General features: G+C 33.4%; 1 protein-coding gene and 1 pseudogene across 2 annotated transcripts in view; one reads left to right on the top strand and one right to left on the bottom strand.

The window, feature by feature from the left end:
- Positions 1-19,898, top strand: part of RELCH (RAB11 binding and LisH domain, coiled-coil and HEAT repeat containing) — a 95,172-nt gene extending 75,274 nt beyond the window's left edge. The window contains exons 23-29 of one of the 2 annotated variants that reach the window (XM_039840160.1): positions 2,563-2,645; positions 3,432-3,495; positions 4,899-5,037; positions 8,493-8,609; positions 12,358-12,446; positions 15,207-15,277; positions 18,189-19,898. In XM_039840160.1, coding sequence (XP_039696094.1) covers positions 2,563-2,645; positions 3,432-3,495; positions 4,899-5,037; positions 8,493-8,609; positions 12,358-12,446; positions 15,207-15,277; positions 18,189-18,309 — 684 coding nt within the window. In that variant the 3' untranslated portion in view covers positions 18,310-19,898. Of the gene's footprint in view, positions 1-2,562; positions 2,646-3,147; positions 3,231-3,431; positions 3,496-4,898; positions 5,038-8,492; positions 8,610-12,357; positions 12,447-15,206; positions 15,278-18,188 lie in introns of both variants that reach the window. The other variant, XM_039840161.1, reaches the window with a different exon arrangement.
- On the bottom strand, positions 7,848-7,966 carry LOC120589783 (uncharacterized; annotated as a pseudogene).
- Positions 19,899-20,284: the final 386 nt, after the last annotated feature.

Raw genomic sequence — 20,284 nt, 5'->3', positions numbered from 1 at the left:
GTCAGTGCTGGATTGGAACCTGTTCCCATGCTTAAGTAGTTTTCCATGTTCTCTCACGTTGATTATGAGCTAAGTCTAATTTGAGAGATTATTTCAATATTATTAAAAATTTATTTATGATAAAAATATTTTCATAAGATCTCTTTTGATGTTAATACTTAATAATTTACAGTTATGCCTACTTCCCCCCAAATGAGTTAATTCAAATTAAAAACATAAAATTAGGACACTTAAATTTTTTTTTTTAATGTGAAACCAGAAACTGTTGAGAAGAAATCAAAAACCATTGTACCAGGAACATAATATGAGATACTTTAGTGAAATTAAATACTAAATTTAGCTCTGAATTTTCGGACAGCAGGACAAAAAGGGGAAACCCAATCAGTCGTACTATTCTTATTGTTAAATAAGAGGCAGTGGGGTACTTTTTGAAGTAGCAAATTATTATTAAAATTGATTTATAAGGAGACTTCATTATGTGGCTCCCTGTGACATGGATTTCCCAAAAGATGCAGAGAAGAACTTCATATAATGATTTCTTCTATCGATCATAATGGAATCGAACACATAACATTGGACTACGGCTCCCAGAAGGCCTGGACTTTAAGACAAATGTGGTTGTGTCCATTTTCCAGCTCCACTTCTAAAACCCTAGATGAGTTACTTAACTTCTCTAAGGCTCTAAGGCTCATTTCTTAATCTGTTAAAATATTGTTAATAATTGTACTTATCAGATCAAATGATATATTATAAATTGATAGCTCTTAAATTTTCCCTCCAGAGCAGGGAAAAATTAACTTGTCACCTAGATTATCCTTTTTTTTTTTTAATGCTTTTTGGCTGGCACAAAATAGCAGACATTTCAAAATATACTTTACTGATTCAAGTCTAAGCTATCTTATTTATAAAATGATGCAGAGATGAGAGTTTTATTTATAAAAGAGTATTCAAACTTCTTGTCTCTATTTCTTTCTACCTGACATCAGTAATGTTTAAGGTAGTAACAAAAGTTCTTATGTCATTTTATTCCTGCCTGATTACCCATGGTTTTTTACAAAAATTATTTCAGAATATTGAAGTAGATTCTAAAGTGAATTAGTTGTTAAATGGTAACAGATTATTGTAAAATTAAGAATCGTCACATAAAGCGAGCTCTGCTCTCTCTGACGTGTTGTGTAGTAAGAATGTGTTAACATACGCACAGTGTTGGGATTTTGTTACTAAAAATTCCATGGCATCATTTATCTTCCAGGAGGACTAGTGAACAGATTATTTAGCATTTAGGATTCATTTGTATTTACATTCTGAAGTTGAAAATTTGGGATTAGGACATTGTCCTTCTCTATTGAACTCATAAAACTCAGTAATTTTTATAAAAAACAAGATTTATACTTCTCAATATTGTTCTCTTGTTCTTTGATATAGAGTTGGTTGCTAAATGAATTAATTGTTTTATTATTAGATTATAGAGATGGATCTCATTGTTCTTAACGGATATACTTTTTTTATTTACTTGAGCTCTAAAAGAAATGTAAAACAAAGAACTCTTTGTAAATGTTAATGACTTGAACCAGCCAAAAAAGTTTTTTGTTTGTTTTTTAAATATGTTTTTTATTGAGATAACATATTTTAGATATGCAACATTATAAATCAGCATCTGTATGTACCACATCATGCTCACCATCAAGTCTAGTTTCCATCCATCACCTTACAATAAAAAAATTGAAATTAATAATTTTTCCCAAATATATCACAAATCTTATATCCTTGGAGCACTTATAATAAGTAAACTCATATTTCTGAATCTCTAGTCTTTGTCAGACACACTATTTAGGAGTATTATGTGCAGTTGGTAGCCTAATGATCCTTTAAGTTAAACGACAGTATCACCATTTTCAGATGAGAAAACTGAGTTTCAAGAGATTATGTAATAATGTATCTAAGGCCAAATGGCTAACAAGTGAAGAGCTAGAGTCTAAACCCAGATCTGATTCCACATATAATGCTTTCTGCTAGGCTGTATTATATCTGTCTACCTCAAAATAGAAAGTTGTGTAACAGGTTGGGGATTTTCCTATGTGATTTTAAAGTTTACTTGCTATAGAACAATCAGATGCAATTTAGTGGTGATTGCTAGCCGTTTGAGTTTGGTTTAAAAACAGTCCAGTTTGTACCTTGTTGGTCATAATAAAATCACACCAGATTTACTTAAAGAATTTTAATCATAGAACTCAGTATGTGTCTTTTTTTCTTTTTTTTTTAAGGAAAGCTTTCTTTCAAATTGCATTTCAATTGAACATGGAAATTGCATAGACTGTTTGACCAAAAGTACAAACTGCATTATATTGGTGACAGACTGCTAGGCTATTTAAGCTTCATTTTCCTCCTAAGCATTCTCTGCCTTTGTAAAGCACTCTAGTAGCAATATTTGCTTAGCTTCTAATTTTGTTTTTGCTTTTGTGTTTTCTCTCTTTCTCTTGGTTATTCCTTTCTACTCCCCATGGCGTTGCGTTTGCTCTTTCCATGTATCGCCTGTGAATACCCCCTGCGCTGACCAATCAGCTGTTGGTGAAGGGGGTGAATGAAACTCTGGTAGCTCAGAGGGTTGTTCCTGCTCTCATTACTCTCTCCAGTGACCCCGAAATGTAAGTGCGGTCCCTGCCTTTTACATTCAGCATCCCTTTCAAAATGCGCCTGTCAAGAAGTAACCATCAGCTTTTAAATTCATTGAAAGATATATTTATCTCTTTAAAATAATAATGTTGGAGTATGCTTACTTGATTTGAAACTTTATCATGCTACTATTCATGTATCTTTAAGTCAAGCTTCAAGAAGCCTAGTTTGGAGGCCATATATTAAAAACATAAATTTTCGTAATTTTGGTCCTCAATAAATATTTCCAAAACTTAAAACATGCTGATGGACTATTTCTTCCAAGCCAAGAAGGGATGCTCTGCTAATCTCGCTAACATGTTGTTACCAGTAAGTACAGTGGCATGAACCAAAGGCTTAACATTTTAATGTCTCGAGTGGGTGACTAAACCAAGAAAGGCCAATGAGTCTGCCTGCCCATCCTCAGTCACAGCTAACCCAGTTCTCATTCCAGTTTACCAAACCATTTTTTATTGCATGTTGACTGGTTTACAGCTGACTCTTCGAGGCATGAGTGAAGCGTTAGTTGACAAGCGGGTTGCTCCGGCCCTTGTTACCTTGTCCAGTGATCCTGAATTGTGAGTTTCACAGACTGCGACCTTAAGTTATCCTGTCTGTCTTTTTGAGCATTCTTGGTCTGCTTTTTTAAAATTTAATTTGTCATTGCTAGAGACTAATACGGTATATTTATCTTGCATTTATTTTGATATACATTTTAATGATGATTAGTTTTTCATCCCAAAGAAAACTTCAGTTCCTTTCTTTTTTAATTCCAACAGCTCTGTCAGGATTGCCACAATTCCAGCTTTTGGCACTATTATGGAAACAGTTATTCAAAGAGAGGTAGGAAATGATTGAAATTTACTCTGTCTATGTACTGTTGAGGTGATAGTAACGCATTTCCCATGCGGATAGCCAGTGGCAGGGTCAGGGAGCGTCACACCTTTCATTTCATTTCTTAGTTGTGGACCAGAAGAGAATCTCAGTATTTGGAAACAGAATAGCCAACCCAAAGTGTATTTTCATGTCCTTAGGAAAAGTCTAGACTTCTCCATTAGAAAATTAAGTATAAGCCAACTCTCAAATGTTCTATTTTAAGCCTAGCTGGATATTGCAGTTTTGGATAATCCTTCAAACCAGATCTAGCTCCAGAGCCTTCTGTCCTTCAGTAGACTCGTGGACAGTCTGCACAAATTCCTTACTGCCAGTTATACAGGTTTGAAGACTATTTTGTCAGATAACTTTAGGAACACAGTTTTATAAATGGAGGCTAGGGGCAGCTGTATTCTCCTGTGTCTTTGATATCAAGCTGCAAGTCATTTCACAGCACACAACACTGTGACAACCCGATGTCATGCTGACTGCAGGATATTACCAAGGTCGTCCTCCCCAAAAGTGTGCTTCATTTCAGAAACTTATTTAATTTCAAGTTTGTTAGGTTCTACCTGCAACATTAACTATAAGACATTTCTCAAAATTAGTATCAAAATTTCATTCTTTATTACCAATAGGACACGTCCTTATATAAAAGAAAAAACGCTATAGATTAGAAAATAAATTTTTTGTAGACATATTACTTAGCCACTTAAATGGAAAACTAGATTTTCATCTAAAAAACACCCAAAAAAAGAAAAACTATTTTGTAAAATTCCTTTGTCATATAGATTTTTTATAACAAAAATAATTTAGTTGTCAATGGAAAAAATGTTTTCAATTTTTCACTTATATATTTCACTGGTGAAGTGACATTAAAAAAAGCACATCATTCTGCAAAGCTTGCAGTCTTGGCAGAATTTCAACATGTTCTTAAATTCTAAAATAAAAACGTCTTTTAGGGAAATGTGAGTAAGATATAAGTCATTAATGACTCAGAGCTCTCAGAGGTGAGTAACTGGGTAACTTACACTAATTTAAGAATTATAATTTAGATATAAAATCATCATAAATTTATCTCTTTCCCTAAATATTGTGGAGTCTTTTCATTTGTTTTTAGTTAGCCAGGTAATATTTTTTTATTTTCAAAAACCAAAACATCAGAAATTAACAAGCATAAACAAAAATGTAAAACCTTTTTCTGAGTCAAAAAACTGAATAAGTACTTCTTTAATTTCTATTTTCTACTATCATGTTGATATGAAACAATCGAATCCAGTGCTGCAAGCCATGTTTAATGTGTATCGTTGTCTTTAACAACTCCACTCAGTTGTTAATATTTTCTAAAATGATTGTACAATATCCAATTTAAGTTGCTGGAAAGAGTGAAAATGCAGTTGGCGTCTTTCCTGGAAGATCCTCAGTATCAAGACCAATATTCTTTGCATACAGAGATCATAAAAACATTTGGTAGAGTTGGACCTAATGCAGAACCACGGTTCCGAGATGAGTGTAAGTTGCATTTTTCTACCCTTTTCCCTGATTTGTAATGTAATCAAAGCCAGACATTTCTCCAAGCATTTGTCATGCGTTAAAGCCTTTCTTCACTTTATCTTTAGTGTACTGAAAGCTAAAACTGAAACGGTTGGTTGTTGTGAATTGCTCGATATTTCTATTACTAGATGTCTTTTTATACCATATACTGATTACTATAAGATATATTGAAAAGTAACTCAATTTCAGGTTATTTTTTAAACATTTCTTAATCACTGTGCTGCTTCATATTTAAAGCTAATTATTTAATTCTTATTTTTAAAGAAATTTTTATGTGTTTCTGGATATATTTTCATGAAAAATATGCATTTCTTCCACTTAGTATGCCATTCAGCTGTTATGTATTATTTTGTTTTAATTCACAGCTTGTTAACCTGTGAAAGGGTCTGCATGATTATCTGCTAAAACATTTCCTCTCGTTTCTATATTTTTTTTATTATGGGCCTCAACCTTTATAGCAACAATTTCTTTGGGTGGCATCAAAGCATCCAGTAATTATTATTCTAGACATATGCCAGTTATCACTGCTATAACTTTAATCTTTTTATTTTTAGCAATTTGATATGCTGTATAGAGGACTTCAAGTTTGATTTCTTAAGTCAATTTGCTTTCTAGTATAAAATTAGATTCTCCCACAGACTAGTTATTGCATATCCAGCCCGGTATTTTTTTTTTAATTAATTAATTTATTTTTTATGGTAACATTGGTTCATGAAATCCAGTAAGTTTCAACTGTACACTTTAACAGTAAGGCATATATATATTTACACTGTGTATTCACCTCCCATAGTTAGATTTCTTTCTGTCACTACCAGCCTGGTATTTTTAAGATAAGATTCTTCAACAAAAAATATTGTTAGGATTTGGATTGCAGTGTTCAAAAGGTCTGTTGAGGTCATGAACATTTATTGAGCTATAGAAACACAATCACGAGATTATTTTTCAATGAGTAACATGAGGAGAAAGTAACAGTATTTTATAATTAGGTGACAGAAAAAGGTTTGGTATTTCAGTTAGCAATAGGGACAATTCCATGTGTGGTAACGTCTGATTTGCAGGCAATCCTAATAAAAATTCCGAAGGTGCTTTGCCTAACTCTGTAGAGGCTGTCATTGCTCTGAAGCTGTAAGCCTTGGCTCCTGGTCAAGGAGTAGGCTGAACCGGCAGTGGGTCTTTGGTGTGCGCCACACTGTTGAGTTAACTCTCTAGAACATGATCAGACCTTCCTGAGTACATTCAAAAGGAAGAGTTTCGTGTCTCAGAGAAGAAAGACATTTTCATAATGGCCTCAAAATAATAATTAAAGGCTGGCTTGCAAAAATATTGAGGATAGAAATTTCCACTGCTTGAATAGGTATAATAAACCATTGTCCCGTAAGCCCTCTACAACTTAGTGTGTACCCAAGAAGTATGTCTTATACAGTCTCCTTCCACATGCTGGCACAACCAGACTTTTTTTTAAGACAAAATTTTTTTTTCTTTTGTACTTACTACCCACTCGAGTGACTTCCTTTTTACTTTACAACTTTACCCCAAGGAATTTAATGTTCTATATTAATAAGATTAATGTAGATAAAAGTAAAAGTAGATATTGACAAGGATACTATATTGTTATCCATCTATTTATAGACACTTCCCTTTAGGAGCATAAGGGAAGGACAGAGAATTTCTTGAATTCTCTCATGGGTGGTAATGTCTTCCTTGGAGTGGCATTTTGGATATTTGTTTCTCTGTTTCTTAGAGAATAGAGGACTTTGGTTCTTCCAATGGCCTTTTTTCTTTCCCAGTTCTTAGTTATAAGAGGACCTATTGGTCTTGATTTTATTTCACGGGTCATTTGTTTTATCTGGAACATGATACAGATTTTTGTTTATTTTCAAAAGCTTTTTTATTTTGTAAGGCTCTCTGAAAATGTTCAGTCATACACTGGAGATTTTCTAACCTGGCAATTTTACATTAGATTAGTTTTATTCAAAGTTCCTTATTTCAAATCAGAGTTCATGTACAAAAAGAAAGGATAAAAGTACCTTTACTTTGGCTGTTAGATCTACCTCAGAATATTTTTTGAAAATTTACTTCTATTTTTATAAAGCCTCATATTGATTTATCTTTATTTCATTTGCAGTTTTTAATCTTTGTCCAGTCTGCCCTTAAGACAAAGGCTTCTTAAGACAAATGCTTATATTGTATATTTCCTATTTTCCTTGACAATTGATGGTCAGTTGTAGAATTATGCACATCTAGGTTATTAGATCTTTTAGCCATTTATCTCCGTCAGAGGGGTTCGCAATTAAGTGAATTAATTGGTACAGATGTGGTAGCCTAAGATAATACGTATGTATATAATAAAATGTTGAATTCTGTAGTAAATTTCTGTCCGTCTTCTGAGATTTAGGAAGATCCTTAATTACAGCCTTTAACTGTCTCTGGACTAACGCTGAAAGTAACTTCTATAGATCTCTTTTCTAGTTAAGAGGTTTTAAGGAGATAGGGTGCAAGGTGGTTATTGAGTTTCTAAGAAAAACACTGAGGAAAGTATTGCTTGTATAGGAGGTCAGAGAAGGAGCAGGAGGTATAAAGAGGCCATGTGTCAGTAGATAAAAACGTTCAAGGAAGGTAAGTTTTAAAAGGTTTGGACAGAAATAAACGAGAATTTTGAGAAACTATCTTAGAGCTACCAACTTTTAGTTCTTACGGCTGAGGAGAGTAGCCCTCACAGATTGCAAGGACCTTGTCAGTTTACAATCCCTTATTTTTTTTATTTTTTACACCTACAGCACCTGGTCTTCCTAGGTGCTCTCCCATCCAAGTACTAACCAGGCCCGACCCTGCTTAGCTTCCAAGATCAGTCGGGATCAGGCTTGTTCAGGGTGGCATGGCCGTAGACACCAGTGCTATTCGACATTGGTCTTTGCTAAGAATTTGAGAAACTAAAGCTAATAATAATTTTATGAAGGAGTAAAATAGCTTGATGTTATTTTACTCCATAAAATTATGAAAAAGAATATGCTACATTTATCTTTTGTTTAATAGGAATACCTGATTTTTCTAAAGAAACTTATTTATAAAGATAATAGTAACACAAGAGGTAGGTTATTTATATTTGTTTATTAGTTTTCATTTTTCAAGTTGGAAAATTAAATTACAATGAGGCCAAAGACATATACAGCCTCATAATTAGGCTATAGTGACAGTGCTATAATATTTCTCCTAAATCCCAGATCACTATCCTAAAAAACATGCTTTCTTCCCTAGTAAGAGAAAGCAAGCATAGGATATGGGTAATCTTTTGAAAACCATCTAGAATTAAAATGAAATTTTATAAATTAAAATGAAAAATTAGTTTTTAAGATGTATATTGTGTGTGCATACTTTGGATAAAAATGTAACAATTTCTTTTTCTTTTTTCCCAGTTGTTTTACCACATTTGCATAAGTTAGCTTTGGTGAACAACTTACAAATTGTGGATTCTAAGAGACTGGATATTGCTACTCATCTTTTTGAAGCCTACAGTGCACTTTCCTGTTGTTGTATCCTTGATTAATGTGTATCAATATTTATATAACAGATCTTAAAGTGAACATCAGTTGCTAAAGGTTAAGAAGAATATTTATCTTCAACTTAGATACATAAGAATTGCAGAAAACCAAAAATTTGATTTGATTTGCCTCACTCCTTATTCTGGCCATCTCATAATTTTACAAGATAATTTTAAGTCCTCTGTACTTACATGTTCTGTATTTTTAAAAACACTGACTAAAGTTTTATTTATGTCAATCGGCTATATAACTGAGTAAAAAATGAATTATAGCTGAGGCTTCTGTTAATCAAAAGGAAAACTGGTATGCGTCCTAGTGTTTGGGTTTTTCAGTGAATGTTTAACCGTCTGTATCCAGTGGAATACTGTGAATACCTCTTACAGAGATGTCACTCATTGAAAAAGTACAGTGCCGATTTGGCGAATCATCTGTGGTAATGGCAGAAGTGGAGGAAAACTCAGAGATATCTAACCAATGTCAACCACTGCATTTTACAGAGTATTAAACTAAAGCATGGCATTAGTGACTTTTTCTGTGTTTTTTTTTTTTTGTAATTAAAAAGCAAAACTAATGATGGGAACAGAGAACTTTAGCTATCTTCTTAAATGTTCTTACTATCGTAGGCCCAGTAAAAGAAAACTAAGAAGGAAGTAAAGATAAAGATGGCACAGTGAGTGAACTCCAGCTTCTAGGCTTGCCCGTTAAAAGGCAGGTGAGTTCAAGAAAGGGGGAATTAGAGATTAAAAAAAAGAGTGAAAGGCTAAATACTCAAACAGAACTATAAAAGTAGATGCTAGACAACATAATCAGAATTATGATGATGACAGAAAAAATGGCAGTAGAGAGAGGTTTCTAGTGACTCATTGGAGAAGATAGAGGACAAAGAGAGAGTTTCAATTAAGACAAATATTTTTCAAAATGCCACTAAGACTCATTGGCACTGGATTCTTGACTGGAATGTTCCAATGGAAGGTTATTTTTTGGTTAGAATAAATCAAATAAAGAAAGTAGAAACTTAGAGCTATTAGTTAAGGAGCTATTTGTCTTTTTGGAAATGTTAAAACTTGCAGCTGGATGCATGGTTGAGAGCATTTTATTTTGGGAATCTACTACAGATTATTCATCTGAATGATGTAAGCCATGTATTTTTTGTAATACAGATTATAAAATGGGCAGAGACACCATATTTTGATAATATTGTACCTCAGCTATCCATATAACTGTAATTATCCATAGTCCATCTTCTATAAATTTAATTCCACTAAAAGGAGAACTTATTATCATTCTTGATTTATCTCGTTGGTATTTTCAACTTACAGAAAATAGAGGAAGCAAAAAAGAGGAAACGATATTCTGAATTAGCAAGGAAGAACTGTTTAGTAATGGAGAAGTGACAGGACCCTTACAAGAAAGTAATTATGGCATCTCAGAGTTTGTATTTCAAAGAAAGAAAATATTGGTATATTTATACCTGTTGCCTAGACTTTTAGAAAATAGATGTTTAAAAACTGAAGCAGAAAGTCCTGTACATTCTTAAATAGCGGAGAGTTTCTAAAGGAATATGCCCCAAGGAAAACGGGAAAGTCAAAAGATCAAAAACGTTAGCTCTGTAAAGCTAAATTTTCCAAGTTAGGCAAGGCAGCAGTTTCTAAAGCACGTAGACGTCTGTATAGAAGGAATATTAATGTGTGTTTAAGTATGTACAGAATATTACTAGTGTAAATACAGATTAAGTCTTTACACCAGTACAGTATGGGGAAGAACCGTCTTAACAATAGACCCTGTTCAAGTACTAAAAATGTTAGTTCTGCATGAGTCAGAACCTGCACTTATGTCAACAGGATGGTGTGGCCACTATTAAAGTCACTTTGTCCAGACCCATTCGGCTGTTCTGTTGCATTCCGAGCTCATAGAACACAAGAATGTTCCTTTCTACACTGACACGATATTTTAATAAGGGCCACGGAAAAGCTATAGTATTTAACACTTGGCATAGTAATAAGTCAAAAAATCATTTTTTAAAACAGTTTTGAAAGAATTTAGAAATGTTTAAGTTGAGGAGAGATGACTTGGGTTTGGAAACATAATTCAAAAATTATTTTCAAAGTTATTATAGAAGAAAGATTGGGCACCTATAGGGCACACCTGTAACTGAGGCACAGAGGTCACAGAGCGGCCGATTTTATTAGGAAAACTTTCTGACTGAGCTATCTACAAGTGCAGTGATATCTCTCATGAAGCTGTGTCTGTCAGGGTTAGCGTCAGAGGCCTAATGACCACCATTTACAGATGAGATAAAGGCAGTTCCTAGTACAAGATAAAACTAAATGACCTCAATGTCTTCAACCCTTAAGAAAGGCTGACTCTATGGGCGAAAGGGAGGATCAGTTAGAAAAAGAGAAGGAGAATGAATTCCCTTTTACCTCCAGATAAGGCCGTCTTCAGTTTCTCAGTCCATGCCCATATTTCTCTAAATGAGTCTTTTAACTACTGATCCGAAGATCACTCATGTTTAGATCTTGGTGGTACTTTCTCCATATCTGGAAAATAAGACGACATAACCGTTAGGTCGCAGCCCTCTATAGGGATTTGGTTCAACCAAATAACGTCTAAATTTTTAGTGCTGCCTATTTATAAGTCACTTGTTTATAGGAACCTTGTTTACAACAACTTTTATTTATAACTCTTTTTAAAGCCATAGTTATATATTATACTGATTTTTTTTATTTAATGAAGTTTATTAATTTTTTTCCCACAGTAACTCATCTTTATAATGGAACTCATTTACTGGCATTTTTCACTTGAATACTGTACATTAAATAGAACTATTTTTAAATGGCTAACAACTATGATAAGTTGAGAATGTGTCAGGATTGATGTGAATAAACAAGGTGAATTATTTTCTTAAAAAATGGATCTGCTTTCCTGATTCATTTGAATGTCAAAATAATCAACTAAAACTCAAAGAAGACCAGGAAATGTAATTAGTACTAAACTTATATTATTATAGTAAAAGCTCTCTTACCCAATTCAATTAAGGCCAATAGTAAATCAGTTTAATAGGATGGTTAAAGCAAGAAATCAGAAGAATGATATATACCTAAGATAACTTATTTTAATTTAAAATACATAAATTTTCTTTTACCAATATTTTGATGTAGAGATATTTCTTCTGTTTGAGTCTGATGATTAGAGTTAAGCATCATCTTTCTTAGATAAACTATATCTATAATTAATAGTCTATGATTTTCAGTTTAAGTTTCTTTAAAGAGGATCCAGAAACATTTCTGATACTGGGTATAGATTTTTCTAGTTACATACATAATTAAACAGCAGCGTTTTAAGCTATTGGCCTTACCAGTTTTTTATTCCTCAAACTGTCAACTTAATTGTCAAGGAAACATCAATTTTCTTTTTATATTTACTTCATACTCATTTAAGTATACAATTAAATAATTTTTCACAGTCATTTCATATGTTTATATAATGTAATTAAATTGTGTCATGTTACAATAATAGACACCACTGACATAAAGAAATGGGTGGGAATAGACACAATTGACTCTTAAGAAGTAACTAACTCAACAAGTGGGAATCACACCCAAGGGGAGTCTGTTTGCTCTAAGTGATCCACATGCCATCAGCATCATTTAAGAGAGCGCTTTCTTTGTATTATTCTGTTGTTCTACTGGACTTACCAGTTTGTTTTTTTAAATTCCCTTAACTGCATTGTCTCAAGTCATTTCAGAGGATTTAATGGTTAATCACTTTTTACCTGGTCTCAGATGCTTACGGACCGACATGGAACATCTTTCTCCGGAGCATGAGGTAAGCTGCTGTGACAGTAAAGTTGCTGTGATTGTCGGTGTTCGTATCTTTAAACATCTCCCGTGCAGACTTCTGTTCCTCGTTCTGCGAGGCGCAATAATGATACCTGTGCTTAATTTTTTTTAATCGGTTCAGTGTCATTTTGTAGATTAATTTATGAGTTATGAGATCTTGAGCAGCTCCTTTAGCATCTTTGAGCCTCTTTAATTCTGTCAAGTAGAGATCAGATACTCTTCCTTCATTGAATATAATTAGAATTTCATAAGGCAATGCTCATGAAATGCTTCTTATCTTTAAAATGCTATACAATGTTATCTCTGACCATCAACTTTCTTAGAAGCAAGATTTCTATTTTCTGTTTCCTCATAACTTTCATTTTGCTTATCTTCCTGTTTCCTCCAAAACTTTATCATTTATTTCTTATTCTATATCTTCAACCTGTCTTTCTACACCTTTTTTTAATATCATGGTTGACTCTCCCTCTTAAAGGAAACAAAACAACAAAAACTTCGCTTCATCCCTCTCCCAGCTCTTTTTCCTCCCATCAGTCTATACCCACCGTCTCAGCTTTCACTGTCAGTTGGTACATCTCTCTAATCCAATGAAACTGCGGCCCCTAAGATCACTGGTGATCAAAGCCACACTGAAAGGATATTTTTCAGATTCGATGGTAGTGTATAGGAGCATATACGCTTCTCATCCATAGCTTTGGCAACACCTAGTATTCTTAAGACTTTCTCCTGATTATTGTCAAACTTGAGCATCCTTTGTATGTGTATTAGTTAGGTTCTTCAGTCAAAGCCTGTTCAGGTATTTTGCCCATTTTTCATTTGGGTTGTCTTTCTGTTATTTCCTCAAAGTTTGTTAATGTATTTGGAATACCAGTATTTTGTCAGTTTTGTGTTTTATGAATCTTTTTCAAATTGTGATGTCTTTTCACATTTTTCACATCTTTGAGCACTGATTCTTAATTTTGAATAGTTAAATTGATTCATCATTTCCAAAAGACATTATCCCCTATACGTTCTTCTAAAATGCTTAAAGTTGTATTTTTACAATAAAAATCTTAATCCATCTAGAATGGATTTTTATGTGTGGTATGAGATAGTGCTCCAATTACATTTTTTTTTCCGTATAGATAATCATTTGCCCCATTATTGTTTATAGAACAGTTAATCCTGTTTATGAATGAGCAGTACCACCTCTATCACATATGGAGTTTCCATATATGCGTGTGTCTATTGTTAGGAAACATTCTTTTCCATTGGTCTCTTGGTCACTTATTGAAACAATGATATACATTCTTCATACAGTGGCCTTGTTAAAAAGTCCTGAGATCTCATAGAGCAGGCACAACACTGTGGCCTTTTTCTAGAACTGTTTGTGACCCTTAACTTTTTCATGTAAATTTTAGTGTTATCTTACCAGGTTCCAAGAAAAATCTCATTCAGATTCTTATTGGAATTGAATAGAATCTATTAATTAATTCAGGGAGACGTCATCTTCATTATTTTAAGTCTTCTCTCCAGAATATGCTATTTCTTACATTTATTTAGATCTCCTTTAATGTCTTTCAATAAAGCTTTATAGCTTCATCTGAGAAATTGTTATACCTTATCTCTGTAATGTTAAATTATATATTTTTAACCCTTTCTTGCTGTCGCATAAAAATACATATAACTTTTATACATTGAAGTTATATCTAGTCAACCTGAGAAATTTTTTTATTATTAATTCTAATAGTAAAATGTCTATGGATTTTTTGTTTATATTTTGTATGCAGAAAAGTCTTCTGCAAATAATATATTCTTTTCTTTATTTTTTTTTTTTTGTCTTACTTTAGGATCTGTATTGCTGTCGCTTTTTCACTTCCAATGTTAATTTGTTTCTTTTTAAAATAGTTTTTGATAGAGATTTATTGATTTTATTAATCTTTTCAAATATTGAACTTTTGGCTATATTGATTTTTCCCTGTTTTGTGTTTCATTGATTTCTATATTCATCTTTATTTCCTTTCACTTTCTTTAGGTTTAGTTTTTTTCTATTTTTCTAATTTCTTAAGGAAGAAGCATAGATTTCTTACTTTTTAACTTTTCTTTATTTCTAACACATGAATTTAAGGCTGCTCGGAAAACTTCTTTGTAAATTGTAACGTTCTTCACCTTGGCCTCCTAGTACCCCTAATCTGACTCAGTGTTCTTTCCAAAGTCCTTATCACTTTCTAATGTACGACCGAATTTACCTCTTTTTGTGTGTGTTTATTGTCTAAAACATAAGAGCATAAGCTCTTCACAAGAAAGGAATGTTGTCCGTTTTATTTGCCGCATTCTCTATGTCTAAAAAGGTGCCTGGCATATAGTAGGTTACAGTAAATATTTGTTGTTCAGTGACCTCCATGTCCAAACATAGGCCAAGAATATTCAGGAAGGCCATTCAGTTTCTGGTGTGGTTGCCAGCAATAGGAGCAGCAGCTTCTTAGATCCCTCCACCCTTTCCATCACTCACTCAGTCTCCCTGCGAAAACGATGTTAACTCTTAGACTCCCTCCCATTGTATTCCTGACTATATTTTAAAGTTATTTCCCTGCCTAATCTAGCAATCTAATGTGAATTCCTTTAACAAAATAACCTGCCAAAACTTCAAATCTTTAATTCACATATCAGCTTATGGGAATATTAAAAATTAACTTAAAAACTTTAGATCAACCATAGCATTTCACTGTGTCAGCTGGATTTCACTAAAGTCATTTTTTTTAATCAGGTTATTTTAAGTTCCATGATAAAAGAATGTGAACAAAAAGTAGAGAACAAGACCGTCCAAGAGCCTCAAGGGTAAGACATTAATTCTTTTTTTAAGGCTTCCTGTTAACCTTAATTTCTCTAAATTTTCTATTTGTGGATATGATCTTTTATTTTGTGTTATTTTATAGTCATTTATTTGGAAGACAAGAAAATTCTTTAACAGTTCGCAAATGCCAGTCCGTAAACCATCTACTTCAGAATTATCCAGGGAATTAATAATTCGGATCTCTACCCTGTTCTCCGTACCTGATTCAGCCTAGAGATCTGTATGTTTAAAAGCTGCCAAAGAGAGTCTGATACATAGCTGAGTTTGGGAATCACTGGTCAAATAGCGCCTTAAAAATTTGTGACAGGAGTTTGTAAGATGTAACTTAATGCACTGCATAAAGGATTCTAAATTTGTTATTGTTCTAGTCACACGCTTCCAATTAGCTGATCTAATCAGAATTCAAAGATTTCAGTGAAATTAAAATCTGAACACAGATGTGAAAGAGTAACGCTGGGCATTCAGGAGCGGAAGTAATTTGCAAACAGACTGTATACTCTTAACTCCTGAAGTAACCTTGAGCAGTTAATCTTAAATGGACTGTGTTACATAAAGAGCTCAAAGGTGTTTCCTTTATAAAGCTGACTGCCAGGAATGTATTGAATGCATTTCATCTATTAGGCTAGGTGCGCACGCGCATGTGCACACACGCACACACAGCACACACTTGCCTCCTCCTGTGTGTCAGAAACCCTTTCTTTAGTCTCCTAGGGTGATAGGAACTCTTTTACCATTTTAACCATAGAAACTTAAAACAATAAAAACCCTTGGATAGGTTTCTATTCTGAATAGAAAATCCATAATATTAACAGCAAAGCAAATACTTCTGTTTATTGATCATACATTAAATATTAAGATTATCTGGTGCCTTATTAGTTTCAAATGTGAAAAGTTTTGGGACAAAATTTAGAAGGATTATATACTAAATTTAGAAATTTTATGAATTAGCATGCAGGAATTTAAAAAAAGAAAAGTATTTTATTTTTAAAAACTTATTTTAGAGAATTTCAAATAAACATAAGAATAAACAGGTAACATAATGAATTTTTATGTACTCATCACTCAGCTTCAACAATGATCAACTTATAGTCAATTTTATTTGATTCATACCCCTACCACTTTACCCCTCCCATATTCTGGTATGTGTCTCTAAAAGATAACCTTCAATTTTTAAAAACAAAAACACAATATCAGTGAAAACAAGAATTAGAGCAAAAACAAGAATTAGAGTGCTGTGTTTCTTGAATGCCATGCACATTTTATCTTGTAGGTAGTAAGTGGCCATGGAAGATTTTTGAGAAGGGGCGGAATATGAAGAATTGATGTTTTTTCAGAAGTTAATCTGATAATACAATAAGACCAAATTTAAGACTCTTGAATAATTCAGCTGTACAGTATTGGCAATGGAAATAAAAATAAATGATAGAGAAATGTGTCATAGAATAATATCACAGGATTTAATGATTGGTCTAAAATGGAAAGAGAGCCATTATATTCACTGTCGGGAAAAGAGAAAAAAATGGTAGAACCACTAGCAAAGAAATAGAAATTTTGACTTATTTCTAAAGATAGAGTGTGAAAAATAGCTTGAGATGTTGACTCTACCTAGCAAACGATAGGGACCTCAGGAAAAGGGTTACGATTCAATGCGTATTGAATAAGGAGTTATTCTTATGGAGACGATACTTGAAGTTTTGAGAGTAAGTTTTGTCATTGAAGAACCAAAAGCCGAATGCGCAACCTTGTGGAGGATTACTTTGTGGGAAGAGAAAGTCAGCAGGAGAAAAGTAGTCAGAGACAAAGGGAGAGACCAGAAGAGCAATGGGAAGAAGAGATTGTTAAGATGGGAGTTGTGTTCAGGTATTTAACCGAGTGATTCTCTGTGCACACCTTTAAAGACTACACAGAACCAGAAGTCTTGATGACAGCACATACTTTATCTGGAGAGTCAATGGACGTCTGTTGAGCTCCTGCACCCTGCCACTCATTGCCTTTGACATATTCAGACATATTCTCTTATTTAGTCCTCAGGATATTTTGCAATAGGAATTGCAGTCTGTGTTTTACAGGTGAGGAAGCTGAATCAGAGATCGAAAGCATCTTGGCCAAAGCCACAAGGCCAATACACTGAGTCCATTACAGCACAGTTGTTGGATCACTGAAAAATTATACTTGATCGATATTCTGTTCAGTAGTGTGATAAGTCAGCCATCTTTAGTACTTGATTCGATTGTGTTTACTCCCTACTCAGAAGGTTGGTCAAAAAGAAAGAAGAAATGGATATGAAATTGTTGATTGAAACCAATGCAACTTGCAATTGAGGACATATCCCCTTCCCCCCAAAAATAATAATATGTCAAAGGATTGTTATTAACACGGTATAGTACGATTTAATGTACTCATTTGTGAAAATAGGGCTAATATCTTGCAAGGTTGCTCTGAGAATTAAATGAAGTGATGCTGATAAGCGTAACTACTGACACACCATGCTAGTATGTGCCTGGCACAGCTGATAAGCACTTTACACTTGTATAATCCTAAATAGCCCTGTGAGGTATGCATTTAGGCAGAATTATCGGCATTTTACAGACGAGGATTACATTACAGATGGGATTGAATAACTTGCCCAAGGTCACACAGCTGGTAAATGACAGAGCCCAGGTTCAGTCTCATTCCAGACTTGCTCCTAACCACTGCACCGTACTGCTCCCTTTACTATGAATGATGAACATCGCTCCCAACCAGTGCATAAAAACTCGTCTCTATAAATATTCGTTTCCCTTTCATGATACCAGTTCAGAATGTATTTCTTAACATCATACTACAGAAGAAATGAAAAAAATGGATATTTCAGTTTTAAATTGCTTCATATGAATTTTGAAATTTCTTTCCTAGCTCAATGTCAATTGCTGCAAGCTTAGTGAGTGAAGATACAAAGACCAAGTTTCTGAACAAAATGGGCCAGTTGACAACATCAGGGGCCATGTTGGCCAATGTGTTTCAGCGAAAGAAGTAAAAGCCGGAAGGAAGCCCCCAGTAAACACTACGGTGGACCCCAAGCAGACCGGTTCCTTGTACTTGAAGTACTTGCCTTTTTTATTTCTTTGTTTTACGTTTGCATTATAATTTTATCCTAACGTCCAAAGATATTTGCACTGCTTTTGATTATTGCTGTATATCTGTTAATTTTGGAGTTATATCTGTGGAGATAGACAATTGAGTCGACAGTCTGTACCAAGTCCCTCTTTTATGTTCTTGTCTTTCAGAATAATTTTTATATATATATACATATATATATATAGTGAAGAGTTGTGTTTTTTTTAATTTTTGGATGGGATATTAGCAAATATCTGTATTATACACTAAGCTATTACAATGGTACTTAAAATAATGTAAATTCGAAGTCATTGTTATAAAATAATAAAAGCGGAGATTACTTAAGTATTTAAATTATGAAAGAATAATGCAGACTTTTTATTGTTTCTTAACTGACTAGAAAGAGCCACCAGCATTACTCTGTGCCTTTTGGACTTTAGTTTGTGTGTCTGTAGGAACTGTGTGCATTCCATTCACACAGTATTTATAATACTGTGATGAATTTGAATTACAGAGCCTACAGTAATTAGATAATAACGAAACCTTCAGCATTTCAGAGCTCTCGTGACTATTCTTTAAGTGCTATTTAAACCTCCCCAGCACTTACATGCACGTAATGGGCTTACCTGAGGAAAGACAGCACGTAGCGTGGGGAGAGGTGTAACCAAGGTGAATTTCACAAACTGGTGTGTAGTAGATTTAAATATTCAAAATAAATGTAAGTAAGAAGAGCTAATAAGTGTGAAAATTTTTCCCAAATATGAAATACTGAAGAAAATACGGTTCGAATCTGAAATTTAACGCTTATTTATATAAAACATTTTATTTAAGATATTTTCTAATGGTTTTAATTTCAGATATTATCTTTTCATTCTGTGTTACAGAAAAGTACCGAAAAGTTAAGGACATTTGGGGGCAGCTTTTTTCCCTCTAAATTATAAATGACATCGGCTAAATTGTTATTGGTTAGTTAACACCTTGTCCCCTAAAGTCAGTGATTATTCTTGTGTTTGATATGTATTACATAGAGTCTTAAGTCAGTGTACAGGTCTACTGAAATATGACAGTTGTCTATAAAGTAATGCAACTTGTAGAAAAGAGTGGTACCAGATGTAGAAGGGGATGATGGGTTTGAGGGGTTAATGTGAGGCCTTTTTGAAAAACAGATATTTTAATAAAGAGAATTCTTGTTTGAGCACAGTCGATGCGCATAGGTGATTCTCATGTTTGTTGTATAAACCGGTTTAATACACTTGAAGCATAGTTGGGTTACATTCACTTCCTGGGAAAGCTACCTTACCACACCTTCAAGCTTATAAATTGCTCTGGGCAAAGCCATTTTAAAAGTTCATTCTGAAATTATTTCTTTTTAACTACAGTGAAATGATTGATAACTAACTAGTCTTTCTGGAAACTGTTGGATACTAGGCATTCCTGAGAAATTGAAAGTGGCTACCTTTCATGTCAAAAATGTTGATCTATTATAAATAAAATGTTTTTGCATACTTGTTTTTGGCTATGTGTAATTATTTTCATTTCAAAACACTACATCCTGTATCCAAGCAAAAGGAAATGAGAAAGCATATATTCATTAAAATGTACTAATATGTTATTTTAGGATTATAATCTATATGAATTACCTATTTTAATTTACTACAAAAAGATTGCTGCTGTAAAATTACATTTCAGAGGTGATTTAAAGGAAAATGTTTAAACTCTCATTTGTTTTGAACGATAGTAGAGTAAGTATGTTTGTTCCCAGGTAGATAAATATGAGTATTTTTATTGTGATAATTTTTATTAATTTGTGAATCCATTTACCTAAATGCTAATGGTTTTTTTAAATGCAACAGCTAGTGAGATACACATTTCAAGTGAGTCTCCTTTATTATACT

This window comes from Pteropus medius, unplaced genomic scaffold, assembly GCF_902729225.1.
Source record: "Pteropus medius unplaced genomic scaffold, Ma_sr-lr_union100, whole genome shotgun sequence".
Classification (NCBI taxonomy): Eukaryota; Metazoa; Chordata; class Mammalia; order Chiroptera; family Pteropodidae; genus Pteropus; species Pteropus medius.
Note: the sequence above shows the minus strand (reverse complement) of the source record. Positions and strands in the feature narration are given on the sequence as shown.